Source organism: Macaca nemestrina, chromosome 17 (assembly GCF_043159975.1).
Source record: "Macaca nemestrina isolate mMacNem1 chromosome 17, mMacNem.hap1, whole genome shotgun sequence".
NCBI classification, from domain to species: Eukaryota; Metazoa; Chordata; class Mammalia; order Primates; family Cercopithecidae; genus Macaca; species Macaca nemestrina.
This window is the reverse complement of record NC_092141.1, coordinates 52,387,022-52,410,470: the sequence shown is the minus strand read 5'-3', so window position 1 is coordinate 52,410,470 and position 23,449 is coordinate 52,387,022. Positions and strand designations below refer to the sequence as shown.

General features: G+C 44.1%; 1 protein-coding gene across 18 annotated transcripts in view; it reads right to left on the bottom strand.

Moving 5' to 3' along the window:
* C17H17orf67 (chromosome 17 C17orf67 homolog) overlaps window positions 1–23,449 on the bottom strand; it is a 122,905-nt gene that overhangs the window by 74,066 nt on the left and 25,390 nt on the right. The window contains exons 7-8 of one of the 18 annotated variants that reach the window (XM_071082906.1): window positions 10,005–10,141; window positions 6,225–6,665 (exon numbers count right to left, since the gene is read on the bottom strand). The exons of the other annotated variants lie outside the window; for them this stretch is intronic. Coding sequence (XP_070939007.1) covers window positions 10,025–10,141 — 117 coding nt within the window. The 3' untranslated portion in view covers window positions 6,225–6,665; window positions 10,005–10,024. Of the gene's footprint in view, window positions 1–6,224; window positions 6,666–10,004; window positions 10,142–23,449 lie in introns of those variants that run through there. 18 annotated transcript variants of the gene reach the window in all.

Below are 23,449 nucleotides of genomic sequence, written 5' to 3'. Positions count from 1 at the left end.
TTGACTGCTCCTTCCTAACATTCAGCACGCAATGTGTTCTTCCATACTGGCCTGTTTAAGTGGGAGTTTCAGGAGGAGTGTCCAGTACCTAGTGCAGTGCCTAACACATAGGGAATAAATAAGCAAAGAACAAACAAACCAAGGAACCAGATCCAGAAGCCAAAAGCAATCAAGACCAGCCAGCGTCTGGCATCAGAGCACTGTCCATGACAGCAAGCTGCCAAAAGAAGGAGGAGTAAGGGTTTGGAACAAAGTCCAGGTGGCATAGAAAAGTACACCTTTGCAAAGAGCTTTTCCTTTGGACAGAAATGCCCTGCCTCCCCTTTTCTACCTGGAAAACTGCTTCTTACCCCTCCTGCTAAGTAAGCTTCCAGTAATGCCTTGTTTTGAGCCATCCCTAACCCCCTGCCTCAGAGAAAAAGTTATCATAGTACCAGGTTTGCAATTCAGTGCTGGGGTGGGGCGGGGCAGGACATGGAAAGAATTCACCACTCAACTAATAAATATTAGTGAGTGCTACCTATGTGCAGAGCAATGAGCTAGGCATGGAGATACAGTACACAGAAATCGTCTGTGCCACTCAGCTACTGCTCCAGCAAACAACAGCTACCTCCCTTATCCACGGGAGGTGCCAAGACCCCCAGTGGATGTCTGAAACCAAGCATAGTACTGAACCCAATCGCCGACCACATTTCTGTTCACATCTTCCACCCACGTTTTAGAACTTTTCCATCTTAACTAAGCATTTTTCACTGTAGCCATAACTTTTGCAGTTCAAGGTGCAACAGCAAAGCTAGCACAAATTTATTTTTCCTTCTTCACGATTTCTCAGATATAAAATTTGTTCTTACCACAGATCTTAGCAATCTCAGCATACATTTTTTTTCTTTCTTAACTAAGTTGAGAACCTTCGCCTTTTCACTTAAAAGTAGCACTTGTGGTTTCTCTTCGGCATATTTGAATTGCCAGCATCATTAGTCTTGCAATACGGGGGCATTATTAAGTAAAAGAAGGGTTCCTTGAACACAAGCACTGCCATAATGCCACCTGACAGTCAATTTGATAATCGAGCCAGCTACTAACTGACTAACAGGGCAGGTAGTACACACAGAGGAGTGATTCATGTCCCAGGCAGGAAGCAGCAGGATGGCGTGAGATTTCATCACGCTACCCGGGACGGTGCCTAATTTACAACTGATGAATTGTTTATTTCTGGAATTTTCCATTAAATGTTTTCAGACTGTGGTTGACCTTGGGTAACTGAAACCTCAGAAAGAGAAACCACAGATGGGGGAACTACTGTGATGTTTTTTGGCCAGCTCACGTGTGCCAGCCTCTGAGATGGACACTTTCTATGGGCCCTGAGGAAGAAGCACAGCACAGAGCTAACACTGTGGCTTCTGGGTCAAGTAACTTCCTAATTTTGCGACTTAATGACTTTGGGTCCATCACGAAACCTCAAGGGCCCACATCTGTAAAATGAGGATAATAATTGTACCTACCTCACAGGATTATTGCGAAGATTAAATGAATACAGTGAAGGAATTAGCATGGTGCCTGGAACCTTTCAAGTGCTCAACAGAACGTTAGCAGTTATCTCATTTAATACTCCCAGCAACATAGAGACCAATATGACTATCCCATATAAAGATGGGGGAGCAGCAGACTTGGAGAAATTAAGTGATTCACCTAGTCACACCACTTAGCAGAAGGTTAAATTGCAATTAGAATCTGTCTCACTCGAAAACTAGGTTTCTTTCCAGTCTACCATTTACCCCATTCTTGTCCCCTACTTATCCCTCTATACAGTAGCCCTGCACGTTTGTTTACTTATTGCTTTTGGCTGCTTTACAAATACAATAGCAAAGTAGTTGTGATAGAGATGACATGGCCCACAAGACAAAAATACTTGCTATCAGGCCTTTTACAGAAAAAGTTTACCAACCCCTGATCTATACAGCAGCTACCTGCTTATATATCTGTCTCCCTGAGTAGACAGTAAGTTCATTTGAACTGGGATCTTATTTCTCTTTGAACCTCTAGGAAGAGTAAGCACACTTTTTTGCAAGAGTCTCAGTGTTGTTTAGATGAAACATGAAATGCAATTCCCTCTGAAAATCCTTATGCTCATTTTCTCTGACCCCAAACCCAGACCATAAGAGCCAATGGTCTCTGCCTGTTTCAGGAAGCACATGTATTAGTCAATAAGACTGAATGCTTCGGCCGGGCACAGTGGCTCATGACTGTAATCCCAGCACTTTGAGAGGCTGAGGTGGGTGGATCACGAAGTTAGGAGATCGAGAACGTCCTGGCTAACATGGTGAAATCCCATCTCTACTAAACATACAAAAAATTAGCCAGGCGTGGTGGTGGGCGCCTGTTGTCCCAGCTACTGGGGAGGCCAAGGCAGGAGAATGGTGTGAACCGGGGAGGCGGAGCTTGCAGTGAGCCAAGATGGCGCCACTGCACTCCATCCTGGGTGAGAGCAAGACTCTGTCTCAAAAAAAAAAAAAAAGACTGAATGCTTCTGCCAGTAGTTCGGAGGCCTAGAGCTGCCCCACTGGAGATACCCTTGGTGAAGTTGTTTCTGCTCCACCATAGAACCTTCCCAGGAGTGATGCTTTTGGATATGAACAATATATAAAAATCAATATTATTCCTACACATACCAGAATAACCAACTAGAAAATGTAAATTTAAGGAAATTCCAGTTATAATTTGTAAAGATCCATAATGTATCCAGGATTAGTGCTGTTTAAAAAAAAAAAAAAGTATGATCTTTACAAAGAAAATTATAAAATTTTAATGATGGACATAAAAATGGCCTAAGTAAATGGAGAGATAGACCATGTTCATAGATAGGAAGATGCAATACTGTAAAGAAGGCAACCCTTTCTCAAGTAGGGAGGCCTTTTGACTCTAGGTCCCCCAAACACTCTCCACCTCTTCTCTAAATAAAAGGTTTTTTTAAAATATAGAGAGAGACAGAGACAATTTGTCTTAACAGAATAATGCCCAAGAATTTTAAAAATATTAATAGCTAGTTTTATGGAGTGCTTACCCAATAAACTAATAATCACAATGGCATTTTGAACTAAGTACTATAATCATTCCCATTCTACAGTAAGGAAACAGGCCCAAAGAAGTTAATCAGCTTACCCAAGGGCACACAGCTAGTCAGTGGAGCGAGGATTTGAATGCAGGCAGTCTGGCTCCAAGCCTGGATTATCAATTACTGCTGTCCACCACTTTCAAGATTTCTGTCACTCACCTGCCTTCTGAGAAACTTTGATGGTGGGCAAAGGGGGTGTGAAGTTGCAGCAAGCTCACTGTGAATTGCTGCACTTCAGCCCCTTCATCTGTGGGCCTCAGGAGAGTGTGTTCAGGGTAAACAGATATATTTTGTGTGTCAAGAGGAGGAGGCTGAGAACGAGGCTGTATGTGACTGATGAAGAATCCTCTTTGTTCTTAAAGGAAGTTTTTGCCCCTGATATGTGGGCCATACCCAAGGTCTTTGGAACCTCAAAGACGCCCTTCCTTCTCTTCCTGGATGCAGGACCCTGGCTCCCTGTAGGTCTGATTTATTTTTAATTCTGCTTCCCTCCTTCTCTCTTTTGGGACCTGTTAGTCTCATTCCTGTGCACTCTGTCCCACATGCACAGATTCAGCTCCTACTTCTTGTAAACCACTCTGAGAGGCAGGTGGGGAGGTGGACTAAGGGAGCGTTCTGTCCACCACTGTTCCATGTACCCTGGACAAGTCCTGGCACTAAATATCAGAGCCCATGGAAGGTGCCTGTGCTCAAATGACATCCCAGCTAGGTAAGGAGTGCAGTTGAGTCTTAATAAGACACATCCTCAGCCCTCAAGGAACACGGCCTAGAAAACTACTTCATTCAAGGCATAAGAATATCAAGTTTAGGGCAGAGGTGCAAAGTGTTTGTGGGGGGGAGGGAGGCATAGTAGTGAGGGGCTTCCCAGGTTCAAATCCCAGGTCCTGTACCCACCAGCTGTATGAACCTGAACAAACTGCCTGCCTGAGGTAGGCAGAATGATGGCTTCCCCAAAGATGTCCATGTCCTAATCCCTGGAACTTGTGAAAATGTTACCTTATATGGTAAGGGGGAATTAGCATTGTGGATGGACTTAAAGTTGTTAATCAACTGACCTTAAGACAGAGAAATTATTCTGAGTTATCTAAAGGGCCCAACGTAATCATGACAGTCCTTAAAAGTGGAAGACGGAGGCAGAAGAGAAAGGCAAAGTGATATGATGTGAGGCTCAACTCACCATTGCTGGCTTTGAGACGGAAGAAGGAGCCAGGAGCTAAGAAAGGCAGGTAGCTGGAAAAGACAAGGAAATAGATTCACCCCAAGAGGAAGAGAGGAAGAGAATGCAGCCCCGCTGACACATTGATTTAACCCAGTGAGACTCCTTTTGGACTTCTAACATGCAGAACGTAAGATAATTAATGTGTTGTTTTAACCCACTAAGTAATTACAGTCAAAATAGAAAACTAATACACTGCCTAAACTCTATAAACCCCAGTTTTCTCATCTATAAGTTGGGGATAGTACAGATGCTCCTAGACTTACAATGGGGTTACACCATAATAAACCCACTGGAAGTCAAAGATGCATTTAATACACCTAACCTACCAAACATCACGGCTTAGCCTGTAAATGTGCTCAGAACCCTTACATTAGCCTACAGTTGGGCAAGATCATCTAACACAAAGTCTATTTTATAGTAAGTGTTGAAGAGCTCATGTAATGTATTGAATGCTGTACTAAAAGTGAAAACCAGAATGGTTGTATGGGTCCTTGAAGTATGCTTTTGGCTGAGAGCATATCACTGTCACACCACCAGAAGTCAGGGACCATCTGTACAGAGTTTGACCCAAAATGTTGGTATTATTATTATTGAGAGATTCAGTACCTTCATCCCTAGACGAGCACACCTAATATAGTTTGGCTTTATGTCCCTACCCAAATTGCATGTTGAAATTCAATCCCCAATGTTGGAAGTGGGGCTTGGCGGGAGCTGATTGGATCATGGAGGCAGTTTCTCGTGAATGGTGTAGTACCATCCCCTTGGTACTGTTCTCACAATAGTGAGTGGGTTCTCACAAGATCTGGTTGTTTAAAAGTGTGTGGCGTCTTCCCACTCCCTCTCTTGCTCTTGCTCTGGCCATGTGACTGCTCCCACTTCACCTTTCACCATGTTTGTAAGTTTCCTGAGGCCTCCCCAGAAGCCAAGCAGGTGCCATCATCATGCTTCCTGTACAGCCTGCAGAACTGTGAGCCAATTAAACCTCTGTTCTGTATAAATTACCCAGTCTTAGGTATTTCTTTATAGCAATGCAATAATGAACTAATACACCACTCAACCTCCTTTGGGACAAGCCCTCCTCTGTAGCTCAGGGTGTGTGGGCATCCCTCCTTACCTTTTTTTGAGGATGCCAGATTCTTCTTTCCCTAGAACCATTTGGCCCACCTTCCCTTGCCCTCCAAATTTCTGCTTTTTTTGGCCTCTAATTGTCCAATCTTTGATCCCGAGGTTGTGGGGCAGGTGAGGGCCTCTGGGATACAGGAACTGCAACCCACTTTTCACAAGAAATGTTGCCTTTGCTAAAAGACCAGGGTGTACAACTGGTATTAAGCAATGGCCCTATTTCCAGAGCTGGCCTTAGGCAAATAATTTTATATATTTATATATATATAAATATATATATAAATATATATAAATATATATATAAATATATATATATAAAAAAATATATATCCCTTGTGTAAAATTGCTGGGTGTTTGTATTTTCATTCATTCAAAGAACAGTAAGCTTTCTGATGCTGGATTTACAAAGATAAACAAGGGAGGGAAATCTCTGTTTCAATATTTATAAAGAAAGAAAGAGGCCGGGCACAGTGGCTCACACCTGTAATCCCAGCACTTTGTGGATCGCCTGAGGTCAGGAGTTCGAGACCAGTCTGGTCACCATGGTGAAACCCCATCTCTACTAAAAATACAAAAAAAATTAGCTGAGCATAGTGGCGCGTGCCTGTAGTCCCAGTTACTCGGGAGGCTGAGGCAGGAGAATCACTTGAACCTGGGAGGTAGAGGTTGCAGTGAGCCAAGATCATGCCACTGCACTCCAGCCTGGGTGACAGAGTGAGACTCCATCTAAAAAAAGAGAGAGAGAGAGAGAAAGGAAGAGACCACTAAAAGTAAATTTAATACCAATGTTTATTAGGGCAGAAAAGAAGAGGAAAAAAAATAGATGACAAAACAACTCAGCAACCCCAAGTGGTATGCTTCACTACTCTGAACAAGGATTCCGCAAATTCCTTAGGGCAGGCAGCCTGCCCCAACTCTGGGTCTGGGAGTTCCAGCTCCATCAGCCCCAGGTAAGATTCTAGTTGTTTCCACTCTTGCAAACTGATGGAAAGACGTTTGGCAGGTGTCTATGCTTTAAGCTATTGGTTTCAGTGACTTATGCAGGTTAGTAAAATGAAGCAATATATATATTTGCCATTTCCAAGGCAATCTTTGATATGCCCACAGTTCACAAGGTCTGAAGACATCCATTTCCGCAATTTAAAAACAAATGTAAAAAGCAGCCTTGTCTTGTTTCAACATTATCCAGGTTGTTGTCTATTAAAATGCTTGCTGAAAAAGAACAAGAAAATAACATTAGGATAATGACAATGATTGTGGTGGTGGTGGTGGTGGTGGTGATGATGGTGGTGGCAGTGATGGTGATGATGGTGATCATGCTGGTGGTAATAGTGATGATGGTTATGATGGTGGTGGTAGTGATGATGATGATAGTGGTGGTGGTGGTGATGGTGATGATTATGATGATGGTGGTGGTGATAGTGGTAATGGTAATGATGGGGTTGATGGTGATGATGGTGGCAGTGGTGTCGATGATGGTGGTGGTGGTGATGATGGGGTTGATGGTGATAATGGTGGCGGTGGTGACGATGATGGTGGTGGTGGTGGTGATGATGGTGATGATGGGGGTGATGGTGGTGACGGTGGTGATGGGGGTGATGGTGGTGACGGTGGTGATGGGGGTGATGGTGATGGTGGTGGTGACGGTGATGATGGTGGTGAGAGTGGTGGTGGTGGTCATGGTGGTGGTAATGATGATGGGGACAATGGTGGTGACGGTGGTGGTGATGGTGGTGGTGATGGTGATGATGGTGGTGATGGTGGTGGTGTTGGTGATGGTGATGATCGTGATGGTGGTGATTGTGGTGGTGGTGATGGTGGTGGTGACGGTGATGGTGGTGAGAGTGGTGGTGGTGGTCATGATGGTGGTGGTGGTGGTGGTGATGATGGAGACGATAGTGGTGGTGGTGGTCATGGTGTTGGTGATGGTCATGGTGATGATGGTGGTGATGGTGGTGATGGTGGTGGTGGTGATGGTGATGATGGTGATGGTGGTGATTGTGGTGGTGGTGATGGTGATGATGGTAGTGATGGTGGTGGGGGTGATGGTGATGATGGTGGTGTGATGGTGATGATGATGATGGTGGTGATGGTGGTGGTGGTGATGGTGATGATGGTGGTGATGGTGGTGGTGGTGGTGGTGGTGATGGTGATGATAGTGATGATGATGGTGGTGATGGTGGTAGTGATGGTGGTGGTGGTGATGGTGGTGATGGTGGTGGTGGTGGTGATAATGGTGGTGATGGTGGTGGGGGTGATGGTGATGATGGTGGTGATGGTGGTGATGGTGATGGTGATGATGGTGGTGATGGTCATGATGGTGGTGATGGTGGTGGTGGTGGTGTGATGATGATGATGGTGATGGTGGTGGTGGTGATGGTGATGATGGTGGTGATGGTGGTGGTGGTGGTGATGGTGATAGTGATGATGATGGTGGTGGTGGTGGTGGTGATGGTGGTGATGGTGATGGTGACGGTGGTAGTGATGGTGATGATGGTGGAGGTGGTGATTGTGATGATGGTGATAAAGAACAAGAAGGAGGAGGAGGAGAGGGGAAAAGGAGGAGACTAAGGAAGAGGAAGAGTAGACCAAGGAAGAAGAAACACCATCCAGCTGTCATTTTCTGAGCACTTCCTATGTGTGCCAGGGCAACACTAACTATTTTCCAGGCATTGACTTTTTAAATCCTAGAACCATAAGGAAGGAACCATTACTATCCTTACATTACAAATGAGGAAACTATTCAATCAGGCATTTTTTTTCTAAGGTTATTCAGTCAGTGACTGGAGGACTCATTATCTGAAGTCTGTCTGACTCCCAATTCCAAGTTGACACATTTCTCCAGCCACCGCTTCCTTGTATTTACGTAAGTGGGAGCTGCCTGGAGTGAGGCCTCTGCGGAACCCTGTGTTTGCAGGAGCTAGGCACCCAGGCTCACCAGCAGTGCCTGTCCTACCAAGAATCAGAGGCCTCAGTCACCCCTTGGAGGGTACTACTGTGGGGCTGAACCCAGAAACCTCTCCTTTAACTTCAACTGCACAACACTAATAAGTGTTTTAATTTTTAGAGTCACTTACTATGCACCAGGCTCCCTAGACATCATTATTACCCCAACTTACAGAGGCAGAAGCAAAGAGTCAGTGAGGTTAGGTGACTTGCCCAAGGGCACAGAGCTGGAAATCAGAAAGTCAAACTCAGCTCTGGCCAGTTCCAGAGCTTAAGCATCCAATTACTCCACAGTTCTGTTTTCTGGAAGAAGCCAAGTGAGGGCTTCCAGTGCTAAAAGACAAAGGCCCTTGGTGCAGGGGAGGCCAGCACCCTGGGATTTGGGAGCCAAGCCCAGGCACACCAGAACCCTCACCTAGAACAGAGTTCCAGCAGCTGGAAGAATTAGAAGAGGGATGTAGCCCACTCCTACCCCTCAAAAGCAGAACTTCTATTCCACTGCCAACAGGTGATCCTCTCACTATCTGTGAAAGCTTCCTCAGAGTGATTCCATGCCCACACACACAGAGGACTGTGCAACACGGTCCACATAAAGCATGCAGATTTATGGTGGTCAGAAGCCTAGCATACCAACCACTGCCTCGCATGAGTTAGTAGCTTAATCATGCTCAGTTAGCTCCTCTTTAAAATGGGGTTAAAGTGCATACCCTGCAATGACACCAGGGTGTTAAAAGGATCATATGAGGCAATTTATGTTATATTATAAAGAGTGATTAATAGGAGTGTACCTGTGTCAATTCACAGTAGCACAAAATAAACAACAAAGGTATAAGATTTCTCTCACCACAAAGATAAACTACCTGACTATATCTTGTCCTGCTTGGTCCATAAAACTTACAGAGGAGAAATGAAATTCACTGGGCTTACCCTCTGAAGGAATCTTTCTACCTTATCTAACAGGATTTGGAAAGGGGGGAAGATGATGAGGACAGACAGGGAGAAGCAAACGGCCTCATCCAGGCACAGAGGTACAGAGCTGAGGGCATGCTGGGTGTGGGGGGAAAGCTGGGCAGTCCCCTGCTGGTAGGCTGAAAACAGAAACCCCGGGAAAAGGGAAAGACAGAGTGGGCTGGGCAGATTGGCAGCCTTGAAGGTTGCAGGAAGGCAGTGGGGAACATGAGTGAGATCTGGGAAAGAAGTTGTTGATCCTGATGACAGTAGCGATGATCGTGGCAGATGTCACAGGTTGACTCCATGAATGCTGAGCCCTCCCGAAGAGACCCGAATCTCAACAAAATACACTTCTCCAGATTTGGGGTCCAGAGAGAGGTTGTCTGCATGGCAAATAGGGTCACATCCCTCCTCATTTGGGATCACTTTGTGACTCAATAAAAGTTAGGCTCCCCTGTGTGTCCCCCAGCGCCCCTCTCAACCTGGCTCCCCACTATGTCTCCTGCCTCACTCTTGCCACCCCCACTCCAAACCCATAAACTGCTAACCAGCTGGTCCCCCTGAGGCATGGTCCAGAAAATCTCCCAGCCCATGCCATGCTATATCCCCCGCCACTCCCTCAGACAGAGGCCTGGGAGAGAGAAGGAGACGTACCGAGGCTGGTCCTAATCCCCTTACACAGGATGAACCCTGTTCCTGTCACAATGGGGTTTGCAGTGAGGGTTCAGCCAGTGCTCCAGGAACTGCTCCTCGGCGCGATGCTCCAGGGCGAGCAGGTGGTGCATGTGTTCCTGTCAAAACAAACCATACTGAAGAAGGCTTCATCCACAGTGACAGCCGAGGGGTCAGCATGCATGGCGTGGCTCTGGCCCCCTAGACAGGGCAGGATGGGAGGACAGGCAGGAAGGAGAAATCGACAGCCACATCCATGCCTCTCAGTAGGGAAGATCAGTCAGTATGACCCACCCGGTGAGCAAAATAAAGAAGTCTGACAATACTAAGTACTGAGCAGGTGGATCTCCATGAAATCATGGAACAACCACTTCAGAAAACAACTGATTGCCTGTAATCGAGAAATTTCACTCCTACTTCAGTGGACCTCAAACTTTATCAGATACCACAGTCACCCAGAGAGCTTATTACAACACAGATTGCTGGGCCTATCCTATAGTTTCTGACTCAGTGGGTCTTGGGTGGGACTTGAGAAGTTGCATTTCTAACAAGTTCCTAGCTAATAGTTATATTGCTAGTTGCTCTGAGAACAAGAGAAACTCTTATATCAGGAGAGGTATATAAAAATGTTTATAGCAGCAATAAATTTGTCATAGCAAAACACTGGAAACATGCCAAATAGACTCTTACAGGAGAATGAATCAATAAATTATGGTAGGGTTATGCCATGGAATATTACACAGCAGAGAACATAAATTAATTATACTGTAGCTATATACAACAACATAGGTGGGTCTTAGAAATAGCATATTGAGTGAAAAGTCCAAGTAACTACATTTATAGCATGACACTATTTTTATAAAGTTCAAATATGTATAACTAAATCATGTAATATATTACTTATGGCTATATGCATTTCCGATAAAATCATCTTTTTTAAAAGACAAGGGATAAGCAGAAGAAAGCTAGGGTTGCTATGCTAATATCAAACAAAAAGACTTTAAAGTATAAAAAATGTTACTAGAAATAGAGAAGCATTTTGTAAAAATAGTCTGGCAGCTCCTTACAATATTAAACATAGAGTTACCATTTGTACTCCTGGCTAGCAACTGTACTTGTAGGTATATACCCAAGAGAAACAAAAAATGAATGTCCACACAAAAACTTGTACACAGATGTTCACACCAGCATCATTTGTCACAGCCAAAAACCAGAAGCAACCCAACCCACCAACAAATGAATGGATAAATAAAATGTGCTACTTCCATATAATGGAATATTATTTGGCAATTAAAATGAATGAAGCAGTGATCCCTGCTACAATATGGATGAACCTTGAGAACATTATGCTAAGTGACAGAAGCCAGTCACAAAGGACCACATGGTGTACGATTCCATTCTTATGAAAGGTGGCCAGTCCTACACATTAATCTGTTCACAACCGAAAGCAGCTCCTTGCCCTGACTAGTCCTGCCCCTTACTGTGGCCAGCATCTCCATCTACTCAGGAACCCACTCCAGAACATGAACTGTCATTGCCTCCCTCACCCTCAAACTCAACATAGGACTGAGCATTAGAACGTTGAGGCTATCTCCTGAATAGTTCTCAGATGCCCTCCCTCATCTCTGCCACTTCCCTAGGTCAGGGCTTCACCATTGTCCACCAAGGCTGCCGCAGACTCCTGACCCCTCTGTCTGTCTCACCCATCTGTGTTGCATTCCTCCCACCCCATGCCTCCTCCCTCCTCCATCCCTGCTCCACTCTGACAGAGTGACCCAAAATGGTCAAAGGTGGCCCACCAGGGCCACCTTCCTCCTCAAAGACGTCACCAGTGCTGTCTGCCTGCAAGGAGTCAGCGCCTGCCTCTACCCATGGGTTTTGTCTGTGGCTCTGAATAATGTACTTGCAAGCCAGCAGATGAGTGCAGCTTTGGGTAGGATTCCCCACCTTCCCCCACTCCTCACAACAGCAGGGAGTGACCCTGCCTTCCCACCTTGGTCTACAATTGTCATTGACAGCCTTTGTTAATCTCTATGCTTCTCAAGAACACAATTTCTCCCTGAAAAGGTTGCCTGAAGAGACTTTAATGAAGAGATCATTCACAGCCATGTGAGTAGGGTTAAGGGAACTATCAAAGAATATTCTAGCACCCAGGGACTAGCAATACGGGGAAGCCATGACCATGCCTAAGTTTGCAGGGCCAAGGGTGGAGAACCCTTAGAGGAGCCAATAGGCCTGGGGCCAGGGGGGTGGGGCTGCTGTGGTCTTGGGGGCACAGCACAGCCTTTGCAAGGCAAGGAGGTAACAGGGAACAAACAGCCCGTCTTCTCCCTCCTCTTCCCCTCAGTCTCCTGCAGGGCCCAATCAGAAGCCAGCCGGCCAGGGAACCAAGGGATTCAGTCTACAGGGGTCAGTCTCCTTGAGCACATAGTGGGGCACAGCAGGGTGGAGGATGGACTGGGGTCAGGGAAAAGAAAACCCACGTCAATGCTAGGATGATGAGGAGTGGCAGGTGTGCTACCACCAGAGAAGGGAGGAGACAGCACAAATAACAGAGGGCCATGATAGGGCCTCTCTGCAACCTGCAGCTCATCAGTCTCTGAATACACCCATCCTTTGCATGAAATTTTTGTCTTTGCATCTCCTCTCTCTCTCAGTTTGCTCATGCTCTGCCCTTTATCAACAGGAATGTCACTTCCAGCCTTTGGGGCTGGCCTTCTCCTCCCAACGTGCCTTGGTCTTCCCCAAAGCCAGTTCAGGCTGTGAATTTTCTGTATATGGGTTACTCACGGCATTATGTGCTACAAGTGATGCATAAAACAGAAAAATGATAAATCAACAGGACCTCTCTTAAATAAAAGAATAAAATGTGATTCCTCTTATCTTAGTTATAAGGTCTCCTCCTTCCCTCTCCATCTTCTGGTGCAATCTCTGGCCTACAAGAACTGCCTATCATACTGAAGGTGGTTCATCATATCTCTGCTTATGGCAACCACATCGCTAGTTAAGCAAGAAGCTTCAGCGCACTCCTCTTCCTTGCTCTCCCAGCATCCAAGCAGCCTAACTCCTGTGAATGCTCCTGGATCCCTTCTACCCACCCCAACTGCCTCTGCCCAGCTTAGGCCCCAGCCCAGGCCCCAGCCCTGGGGCTAGACCCCTGCCACAACCTCTGCAGGCTCTTACTACCCCTTGTCTTACCTTCTTCCTCTCGTGGAATTTTTTATTGTTTTGTTTTGTTTTCTTAATAGGCTTTATTTTTTAGAGCAGTTTTAGGTTCGCACCAAAATTGAGCAGAAATATAGTGTTCCCATATATCCCCTGTCTTCACACAGGCACAGCCTCCCCCACTACCAACATCCTCCACCAGCATGGGATATTTGTTACAGTTGATGCACCTGCATTGACACATCACCATCACCAGTCCATAGTTGACATTAGGGCTCACTCTTGGTATTACACAAAAGCATGGCAGTTGGGCACCATGGCTCACGTCTATAATCCCAGCAATTTGGGAGGCCAAGGTGGGCAGATCGCTCGAGCTCTGGAGTTCGAGACAAGCCTGGGCAACAGGGTGAAACCCTGTCTCTACCAAAAATACAAAAAAAAAATTAGCCAGGTGTGGTGATGCATGCCTGTAGTCCCAGCTACTCAGGAGGCTGAGGTGGGAGGACCTCTTGAACCCAGGAGGTGGAGGTTGCAGTGAGCTGAGATCGCACCATGGCACTCCAGCCTGGGCGACAGTGCGAGCTTTTGTCTCAAAAATAAATAAATAAATAAAAATAAAAATAAAAATAAAAGCATGGCACCTACATCTGCTTCTGATAAGGACCTCAGGAAGCTTCCACTCATGGCAGAAGGTGAAGGGGAGCTGATATATGCAGATCACATGGTGAGACAGGAGGCAAGAAAAAGAGGAGGTGCCAGGCTCTTTGCAACAATCTTCTCATGGGAACTAAGAGTGAAAACTCCCTCATTACCACCATTCATGAGGGATCCACCTCCATGACTCAAACACCTCCCACAAGGCCCCACCTCCAACACTGGGGATCAAATTTCAACATGAGACTTGGTGGGGCCAAACAAACCACATACAAACCCTAGCACTACCATTGCAATATCAGCAATATCACACGGAACAGTTTCACTGCCCTAAAAATCTGCTTTGCTCTGCCTGTTCATCTGCCCAACCCCTGGCAACCACTGATCTTTATACTGTCTCTATAGTTTTGCCTTTCCCAGAATGTCATGTAGTTAGAATCATAGAACATGTAATCGAATTTTCAGATTGGTTTCTTTTCCTTAGTAATATGCATTGAAGTTTAATTCCATGTCTTTCTATGGCTTGATAGCTCATTTTGTTTTAGGGTTGAATAATATTCCATTATCTGGATGTACCATGGTTCATTTATTCACTCATCAGGACATCTTGGTTGCTTCCAAGTTGGAGTAATTATGAATAAAACTGCTATAAACATGTGAGTGCAGGTTTTGTGTGGATCTAAGTTTTCAGCTCCTTTGGGTAAACACCAGGGAGTGTGATTATTGAATAGTATGTTAAGAGTAGGTCTGGTTTTGTAAGAAACTGTCAAACTGTCTTCCAAAGTAGCTGCATCGCTTTGCATTTCCACCAGCAATGAGTGAGAGTTCTGTTGCTTCACATCCTCACTAGCATTTGGTTTGTCCGTGTTCCAGATTTTGGCCATTCTAATAGGTGTATAGTGGCATCTCACTGCTGTTTTAAGTTGCATTTCCCTAATGACGTATCATGTTTCACATGCTTACTTGCCATCTGTATATCTTCTTCAGTAGATGTCCATTCAAGTCTTTTGTCAGAATGGGTTTTTAAAATATAAAAAACAAAAATAGCTTTATTGGTTTTTATTTTTATCACAACAGTGATACATATTACTTTCTTAAAGTCACGTAAAAAAAAAAGAAAGTTATAAAAAAAGGCTGAAAAATCCCTCTCGATTTTTCCATATCCTGTTGCAAAGTGATTTTTTTTTCTTTCTTTTTTTAGATGGAGTCTCACCCTGTCACCCAGGCTGGAGTGCAGTGGCACCATCTCGGCTTACTGCAAGCTCCACCTCCTGGGTTCACGCCGTTCTCTTGCCTCAGCTTCCTGAGTAGCTGGGACTACAGGCACCCGCCACCACACCTGGCTAATTTTTTGAATTTTTAGTAGAGATGGGGTTTCACCGTGTTAGCCAGGATGGTCTTGATCTCCTGACCTCGTGATCCACCTGCCTCGGCCTCCCAAAGTGCTGGGACTACAGGCGTGAGCCGCTGCGCCCAGTCACAGGGTGATACATTTTTTTAATTCACCCACATTGCTTCTTCACTTAAAATGCCTGCATGCCTCCCACTGGGCTCAGGAGAAAGTTCTGATTCCTTAATGTGGCTAAGGGCTTTTCATGACCCAGCTATACCCATCTCCTGAGCCTCTTCACTCACCATCAATACACTTGAGCTTTGTTCTCCATATTTCCCTGAACGGGCCATGCTTGCTGTTCTTTCTAAGGCTTCCAAAGCACCTGTTGTTTGCTCTGCCTAGAACACCCCTGTACCTTCTTATTTTCCCATCTCATCCTTACCTGACTTTTCAGACCTCAGCTTAGATGTTACTTCCTCTAGGAAACCTTCTCAGATTCCCCGTGACCCCACTTCTCTGGGTCCCCAAAGCTCCATAGACTTTTCCCAGCGTAGCCCTCCCTGGTCATTCTGTGTGGCAGTGAGCTCTCCCTGAGAGTGGGGACTTTATTGGCCTGCCTCATATTGTTTAGTGGAGGTAGTAGGTGGGTTGGCTCATATATTGGTATCAAAATTTGATGTTCCAGCTGGGTATGGTGGTGCACACCTGTAGTCCTTGCTACTCAGGAGGCTAAGGCGAGAGGATTACTTAAGCCCAGGAGTTTGAGGCTTCAGTGAACTATGATGATGCCACTGCACTCCAGAGCAGGCAACAGAGGAAGACTCAAGCAAAACTCAAAACAAAAACAAAAAACTTGATGTTATTTTTTGTTCCTTCCAAAAGAGAATGGATAGAGAAGGAAATGATTTTTAACTTGGAGTGTGTTTTTGATATTGTCCTGAAGGAAATGTTGGTGCTGTAATTATAGGATGTGAACCATTGCAAAGTATGCATAGAACGGGTCCATACAAACAGCAGAAGAATAATCAGAGAAGTGGCATTTCACCTTAAGAAAGAGTAGACATACTCAGTCGTACTTGTGATGTGATTAAATTGTTTTTGGCATGTATCAATATCATAAAAATTCTAAATCATGGAAACCTTCCTATGGCATTAAGAAGGCTTTAACGAAGGGTCCACTTTAGAACTCTAAGTTTTTAAGTTTTTAGAACACCCTCTAGGAACTCTGCATTCTATATCAAATGTAGTCATTTAAAAAGAAAAAAAAAAAAAAGATGTGCAAAGGAAGGAATTATGAAGTGTCCAACTTTTCTGATTTTTTTTCTTTCCCCCAGGACCCATGCAGTTTGGATTTGTTTTGGTTATGGTTGTTGTTTTCATTTAACTCATCAAAATACACTCAGTGTTCTGGCAGGGAGTCTCTGGGTCAGCTGGGGTAGAAGGCAGATGGTGAGAGGGCTCCTTGTAGGATCCAACAATGATTCCCTGGCTGCTTTCTGAACATGTTTGCAGATTTTGGGCTGAGCTCCTTCCCTATCCAGGGAGTCTTTGGCCAGAAGAATAGTAATTGGGAGGAACAGGAAGGCCGTGTGCAGTCTTGTAAATAAGGAACAACAAGTTCCCAGCACATAACTTTACTTGTTCAACTATTCTGTGGAAGCAGCACACTGAAGGAACCCCTGCTGCCTGCTTCTTGCTGGCCTGTTGGCCAGACAGGGAGGAATAGAGGCTAAGAGTCTCAGTCTCCTTCAAACCTGGACTCTGTCATTATTGCTTTACCTCTCCAGCCTCAATTTGTTCATCTGCAAGACGGGGATTGCACTAGCACTTGCTTCCTTAAGGTAGTTAACTTGCTTCCTTGGGTTAGATATTAAATGAAATGGTGCAAATAAAGTTTTGTGCCAAATAAGTAGCCTGCATTTGTCCCTCTAGGTCCATTCTCTCCCCCTTTTCACCTGGCTGTGGGACCCAGATTAATTGTCGGCATAGACTCCCTTGGCCTGTGGCTTCTGGTTGGGTTTCATCAGTGGGAGGTACCAGAACAGATTAGAGGGTAGGAGGAGGGAGAGGTCAGAGTATTCAATCCCCTAGTTCCTCCCCAAGGAGTCACAGCCACACCAAGCATAAATACAATCACAAAAGAAATCATTTAAGCTTGAATGTCATCTTTTTAAAGAATTTCCACAGTTCACCCCAGCAATTGGCTGCATCCCTCTCCTGAAGGCCACAGCTCCTAGGAGGCTGTCCTCTCCAGCTCCGGGAACCATCTGCCTCCCTTACTCCTTCATGGTCTAGAGACTGTTAACCCTGATCCTTTATCATTTCTTGTTGGTTAACCTTAATCCTGCCCACGCCTTTGTAAAAAGTCTCTTTATTAAACACTCTTCAGGTACCCCATCTCCTGCTGGGACCCCAATACTCCAGGGGCTTGGCACACCATTCCTGGAATGTAGTAGGAACGCATTAAATGCTAGCTGTGAATTTTGGTTACTATTAGATAACAAAGATCTGAGTACACACCAAGGTTGTGAAGGAGAGCATCTTTCCCAGGAACTGGTACACAGGAAACTTTCCGTAAAGGCTTGTTGAAGAAAAGACTACAGCATCATTCTTCAAAGCGTGATCTGTGCTCCCCTCAGGGGCCCATAAGGCCAAATAATTTTTAGAATAACACTCAGACATTATTTGTCTTCTTGCTGTATTGGCATTTTCACTGATGTGCCAAGGCAGTGGTAGGTAAAATGACTGGCACATTAGCAGGAATCCAGGCAGTGGTACCCAATTCTATTAGCAGTCATCGTATCCTTCCCCACCACACACTCACAGTATGAAAATAAAAATAAAACATTCTTAAAATGCCAGTTGCCCTGAAGAATGCCCTGGTGAAACAGTATACAGCAACCCAAATGGGCATATGCAGGCAGTACTTCTGCTGTATGACAAAGTGCAATGATTTTCACAAGGAAAAGCACATGTGCAATTGCTGGTGCTGAACTGGCTATGCATGTTTTATGTGCACATTGGGCAGACATCTTGACAATGAATGAAGTAAGCCTGTCACCTCAAGGAAAACAATTTACAGTATTTATTAAATTGAGCTTCCCAGAGGAAACCGGATTTTTGAAAACTTGCATCTGCTACAGGAGGCTGGCAACTTCCCAATACTTAAAGACATTTATAATGAGATCACTGGTGATATTAACGAATGTCACTACTGATACACAGCACCTTTTATAATTATATACTCATTTGCATCTTTACTCATTTAATCTCTGTCCCTCTCAGTCAAATATCCAACCAGTTTTTTTATGGCAGTGACCAAAGTATATCTGGTCTATGACTTAGTGCTTAGCACACAGTAGGACCACAACAAAGCTCACTGGAAAAATGTATAAAGGAGCAAATGAATAAATAAAATAACTGTTCTTTCCCCATAATCTTGCTAAATCCTCCTTGGAAATGTCTTGACATCTGTGTCAATCTGCTCATTATAACAGCCTAGGCCAAATGTACATTAAAAGCATCAAAAAGTAATATATATTTCACACTCCTAAACACCAACTGAAATCATCACTGAAGAAAAACAACCAAAACAGACACACATTGAGAACAAGAAAGAAATCAGCACTGGTTTCCATGACATTTCACAATTTACTTAAAATGTTAGGAAAATGAATATGCCACAAACGCCTAAAAAGCAATCATTAGTTAAATCAAAAGGCAAATTGCAAATCTCCTGAAAACCACAAATTCAACAATTGCACTGGCTGCGTTAGAAATGACCCGACATTAGTGATAATCTCAAATGTTCCTGGAGCAAGGAAGAAGAGGTATATGGAAAATAAGTTTTAATTTCTTCAGATTCCTTTCTCCAAGTGGGGGGGGGTATAAATTAAAGCAAAACAAAACCAATATCTGTGTTCCATGTCACATGCCAACTGTAATGATTTAAATATTTCTCAGTAACTAGAACAGAAATTAAAAGTAGTCCTTTATTATGGCTCTGGACTAGTGTGATAACGAACTTGTCTTCTTGCTGTATTGGCATTTTCACTGATGTGCCAAGGCAGTGGTAGGTAAAATGACTGGCGCCTTAGCAGGAATCCAGGCAGTGGTACCCAATTCTATTAGCAGTCATTGTATCCTTCCCCACCACACACTCACAGTATGAAAATAAAAATAAAACATTCTTTTATACGTTTGTAAATAAAACATTCTTTAATACTCACCAGAACTTGACCTATGCTGAGAATCATAAAGTGGACAGTTATTCTATCGAGGCAGGGCCTTTTTCCAAGAAGGCAAAATCCTTCCCGTGACATTTTTGCAGAATTAAAGATCCATGAGCATTTGGAAAAATTATTTTGCTCATTAGTACAAGCAAGGTAATCCCATAGATAGAATGGTGGCTCAGAACTTAACTGCACTGGAACACTGAAGGCTCAGCCCTGAAGGAAGGAGAACAGTGCTGTGGGCAATTTACACCTCAGTCACTCCAAACTGGCCTTTGAGGTAATGGGGAACAAAAGGGTAATGGAGTTACTACACATATTTGTCAAAGAGCTAAACATGAAAGTATATTTTACAAAGTCTACTTATAATAAAGCTAATATGATTTATGCTTGCCAAACAAGAACATTCCTTAAAGGATCACAGGCCAAAATGGAATACTTCCTAGGAAAGTGTATTCCCAGGTTTCACAAGCACTTACAAATATAATCACAAAAGAAATAATTTAAGCTTGAATGTCATCTTTTTAAAGAATTTCCACAGGTCAATCGAGCAATTGGCAAACAACCTCTTCCCTAAAATTTGAGTAGATTAAGAGAAATTTAATGAGTCTAAGTGAGGCAATAGAAAATTTTTTTTGGAATAACCTTTGGGTTTTACAGCAGAGCTATATCCCACAAAATTTCTACCCTGGAGAGAAGCAAAGAAGGGAATGGAAAGAAGTAACAATCATTTAGTAAATGCCAATACTGTACTGTGCTTGGTGGTGGGGACCCAGAAGTGAAACAACTAGTCCATCTCCTCAAGTAATTTAGAACAGTCTAGTAGAGAGACACTAAAGAGTCAAAAATAGCAACCTTGTGCTGCAAGTGCTATGCTAGTGGGATGTTCTGATTTACTAGGGGGAGGCACCAAGAAGGCTCTCAAAAACGACATCATTTAAGGTGAGTTTCTGGGGATGAATAAGAGTTAACCAGGTAAACAAGAGCAGAAGATACAACTACAAAAGCAGATGCCATGGGAGGAGAACTTGCAACACACCATCATCCCACATACATTGTTTCTAGTCATGGATTTCCAATGCCAATGAATGGCACTAAGCTGCCTATACAAAACCCTACAGGTTATTTTTTATCCCTACTCCTCCCTGCCTGCACCCACTCCTCCTGCCCCAGCAACAGCCCACTGGTCTCCAATTCAAGATACAATAATCATGTTCCCATCATATCTTTACCTTAAAACCTCTACTAGAATACTGTCTCAGAAGACAGTTACATTGAATACTAAACATAACATGAATTGTTTAAAGTCTTTTGGAAAATAATTCAGTAATATATACTAAAAGTTTTTTAAATACTCTGATTCTTGGACCTAGTAATTCATTTTCTGGGAATATACCCATAGAAAATACTTTAAAATATTAAAAGTACTTTATGCACAAAAACGTCCTGAGTGTTGTTTATAACAGAAAAATATTGGAAATGATCCAACTATCTAACAAAAGAGGATAATTCAGTAACATTATGGTTACAAATAGCTTATAATAGTACAAGGACATGTGTATGTTAATATTAAGGGAAAAAACAGGACAGAAAATTGTAGATACTTTTTAAAAAATATATACGAAGACTAAAAAGAAACACAGTTTTTACATGCCTGTCTTTGGGGAGAAGGGGCAGGACTACAGTTGATTTTCCTTTTTTTTTTTTTTTTTTTTTGAGAGGGAGTCTTGCTCTGTCGCCCAGGCTGGAGTGCAGTGGCGCAATCTCGGTTCACTGCAAGCTCCACCTCCCGGGTTCACACCATTCTCCTGCCTCAGCCTCCCAAGTAGCTGGGACTACAGGTACCCACCACCACGCCCAGCTAGTTTTTTGTATTTTTAGTAGAGACGGGGTTTCACTGTGTTAGCTGGGATGGTCTCAATCTCCTGACCTCGTGATCTGGGTGCCTCGGCCTCCCAAAGTGCTAGGTTTACAGGCGTGAGCCACCACACCCGGCCTACAATTGATTTTCTTTCATTCTTTTGACTCTTTCTTGGCTTCCAATTTTTCAATAGTATATGTGAAAGTTTTAAATATTTTTAATTATACAAGTAATTACTCTAGTATACAATTCAAACATCAAATCACTACCTTTAATCCTAGTCTCCTAAATGAGATGATACAGTTAAAAGTCAACTGATTACCTCTCTAGACCTTCTTTTAGAAATTTACATGCATATCGATGTACCTATATAAATATTGCATCATATAGTATTGTTTTGGGTGTGAGTCCCAGTAAGGCAGAATTTTACTCTGTTACCCAGGTTGGAGTGCAGCAATCATAGCTCACTTCAGCCTTGAACTCCTGGGCTCAATCGATCTCCCACCTCAGCCTCTCCTGAGTAGCTGGAACTACAGGTGCATGCCACCCCACCTGACCAGGACTGTGAATTTTATTCAGAGTAAGACAGGAAGTCATTGGCAGGTTTTGTGCAGGAGAGGGTCATGATCTTGTTTACACTTTAAGAAATAACTCTGACTGCTCCACTGAGAGCAAGACAGGAAGTAGGGAGACCATGACAAGATTATTGCTTAGTCCACTCTACAAATAATTGTGGTGGAGGTGGCGGTGGAGGGTGAGAAGTAGTCAGGTTCTGGATTTGGAGGTGGTCCCATTAGCCCAATGTGGAACGCTAAGGCAGCAGTCATTATGAGGGTAAAACAGGGAATTTTGTTTGGGGCTGTTAGATCTGAAATGCTTGTTAAATATTCCAGTACAAACAGTGGTATGGAGTGGACAGTCATGTAAATGACCGGGAAGAAGTCAGGCTAGAGATAGAAGTGTGCACCATCAGCAGGGAGGTGAGCTTTAAAGCCACATGGAGGGCAGAGCCCTGGGACCCCCTGACATTTAAACAACTGTCAGAGGCCAAGAATCCAGTAAAGGAAACCTAGCAGCAGGAGCCACCAAGTGGAATGAGAAGCTTGGGCGAGGCATGCTGGGAAAGTGGAAACCAAGTGAGCAGAGTGCCCAAAAGGAAGAAAGAGAGATCAATTGTGTCAAAAACTAACATGCACTTGTTCCCAGTCCCAGGATGCCAGGAGCAGAGATGGACCACCTTTGCAGTTCTCCAGGGTGAACAGGGATCACCTGGGGGTTAGCAAGGCACAGATTTGCCTTCAGGAAGTGTGGAGAGGAGCCTGGGTCTGCATGTCTGACGGGATCCCAGATAAGGCCCGTGCAGCCCAGCTGGGGATCATATTTTGAACAGCAAGAGTTTAGACTACAATCCTGAAAATCAACATAAGCACATTCATCACTAAGGAAACCTTCAAGGAAAGCTCAGAATATTTTTCCACCTTCTTCCCTCTAAACCCAAACCTAGCCCTTCTTTTCGCACAGCCTGATCTTCATTAATTTCTCCCCAAGCAGATGTTTTTTCTCTGTCAGGATCTTGAGCCTTCATTATACCATGAGCTCTCTAACATGATGGGGCCACTTTGTCTAAAGTAGAAAGTCAAGAGAATCGCTTGAGCCCAGGAGGCCGAGACTGCAGTGAGCCATGATTGCACCACTGCACTCCAGCCTGGGCAACACAGTGAGATCCTGTCTCAAAAATAAATAAATAAATAGTAGCAAGTCAATTCAGCTGAAACCTACGTGCCTCCAAAAGCGATGTCCCCAAGCAAATTAGTTCCAGCCTTCGGAGAGTGTTCATCCCATTCCTGTGAAGTCTAGAACCCTACTCTCCAAAATCTCTGAAAATGTGGGGTCAAGTTTATTCTGAATTATTCTCCTAACCAATTTCTCTACCCCTGCAACTTCCACATTCTAGGCAGTCCCTTGCTCTCGTCAGCCCCCACCACCCATACAATAACCCCCTGCCATCCACCATTCCCTCAAGGAACTACTAACACAAAGTTTCTGTATGTAGCGGACTTGTCCTAAGGTTTGGGGGTAGCAGTGGGTAATAACATCACAGAGCAGAAATCAACTTTAAACTCAGTGTTGAGAGTTACCATAAAATAAATGTATCAGTTATTCCTGCTGCTGGGAATTTCAG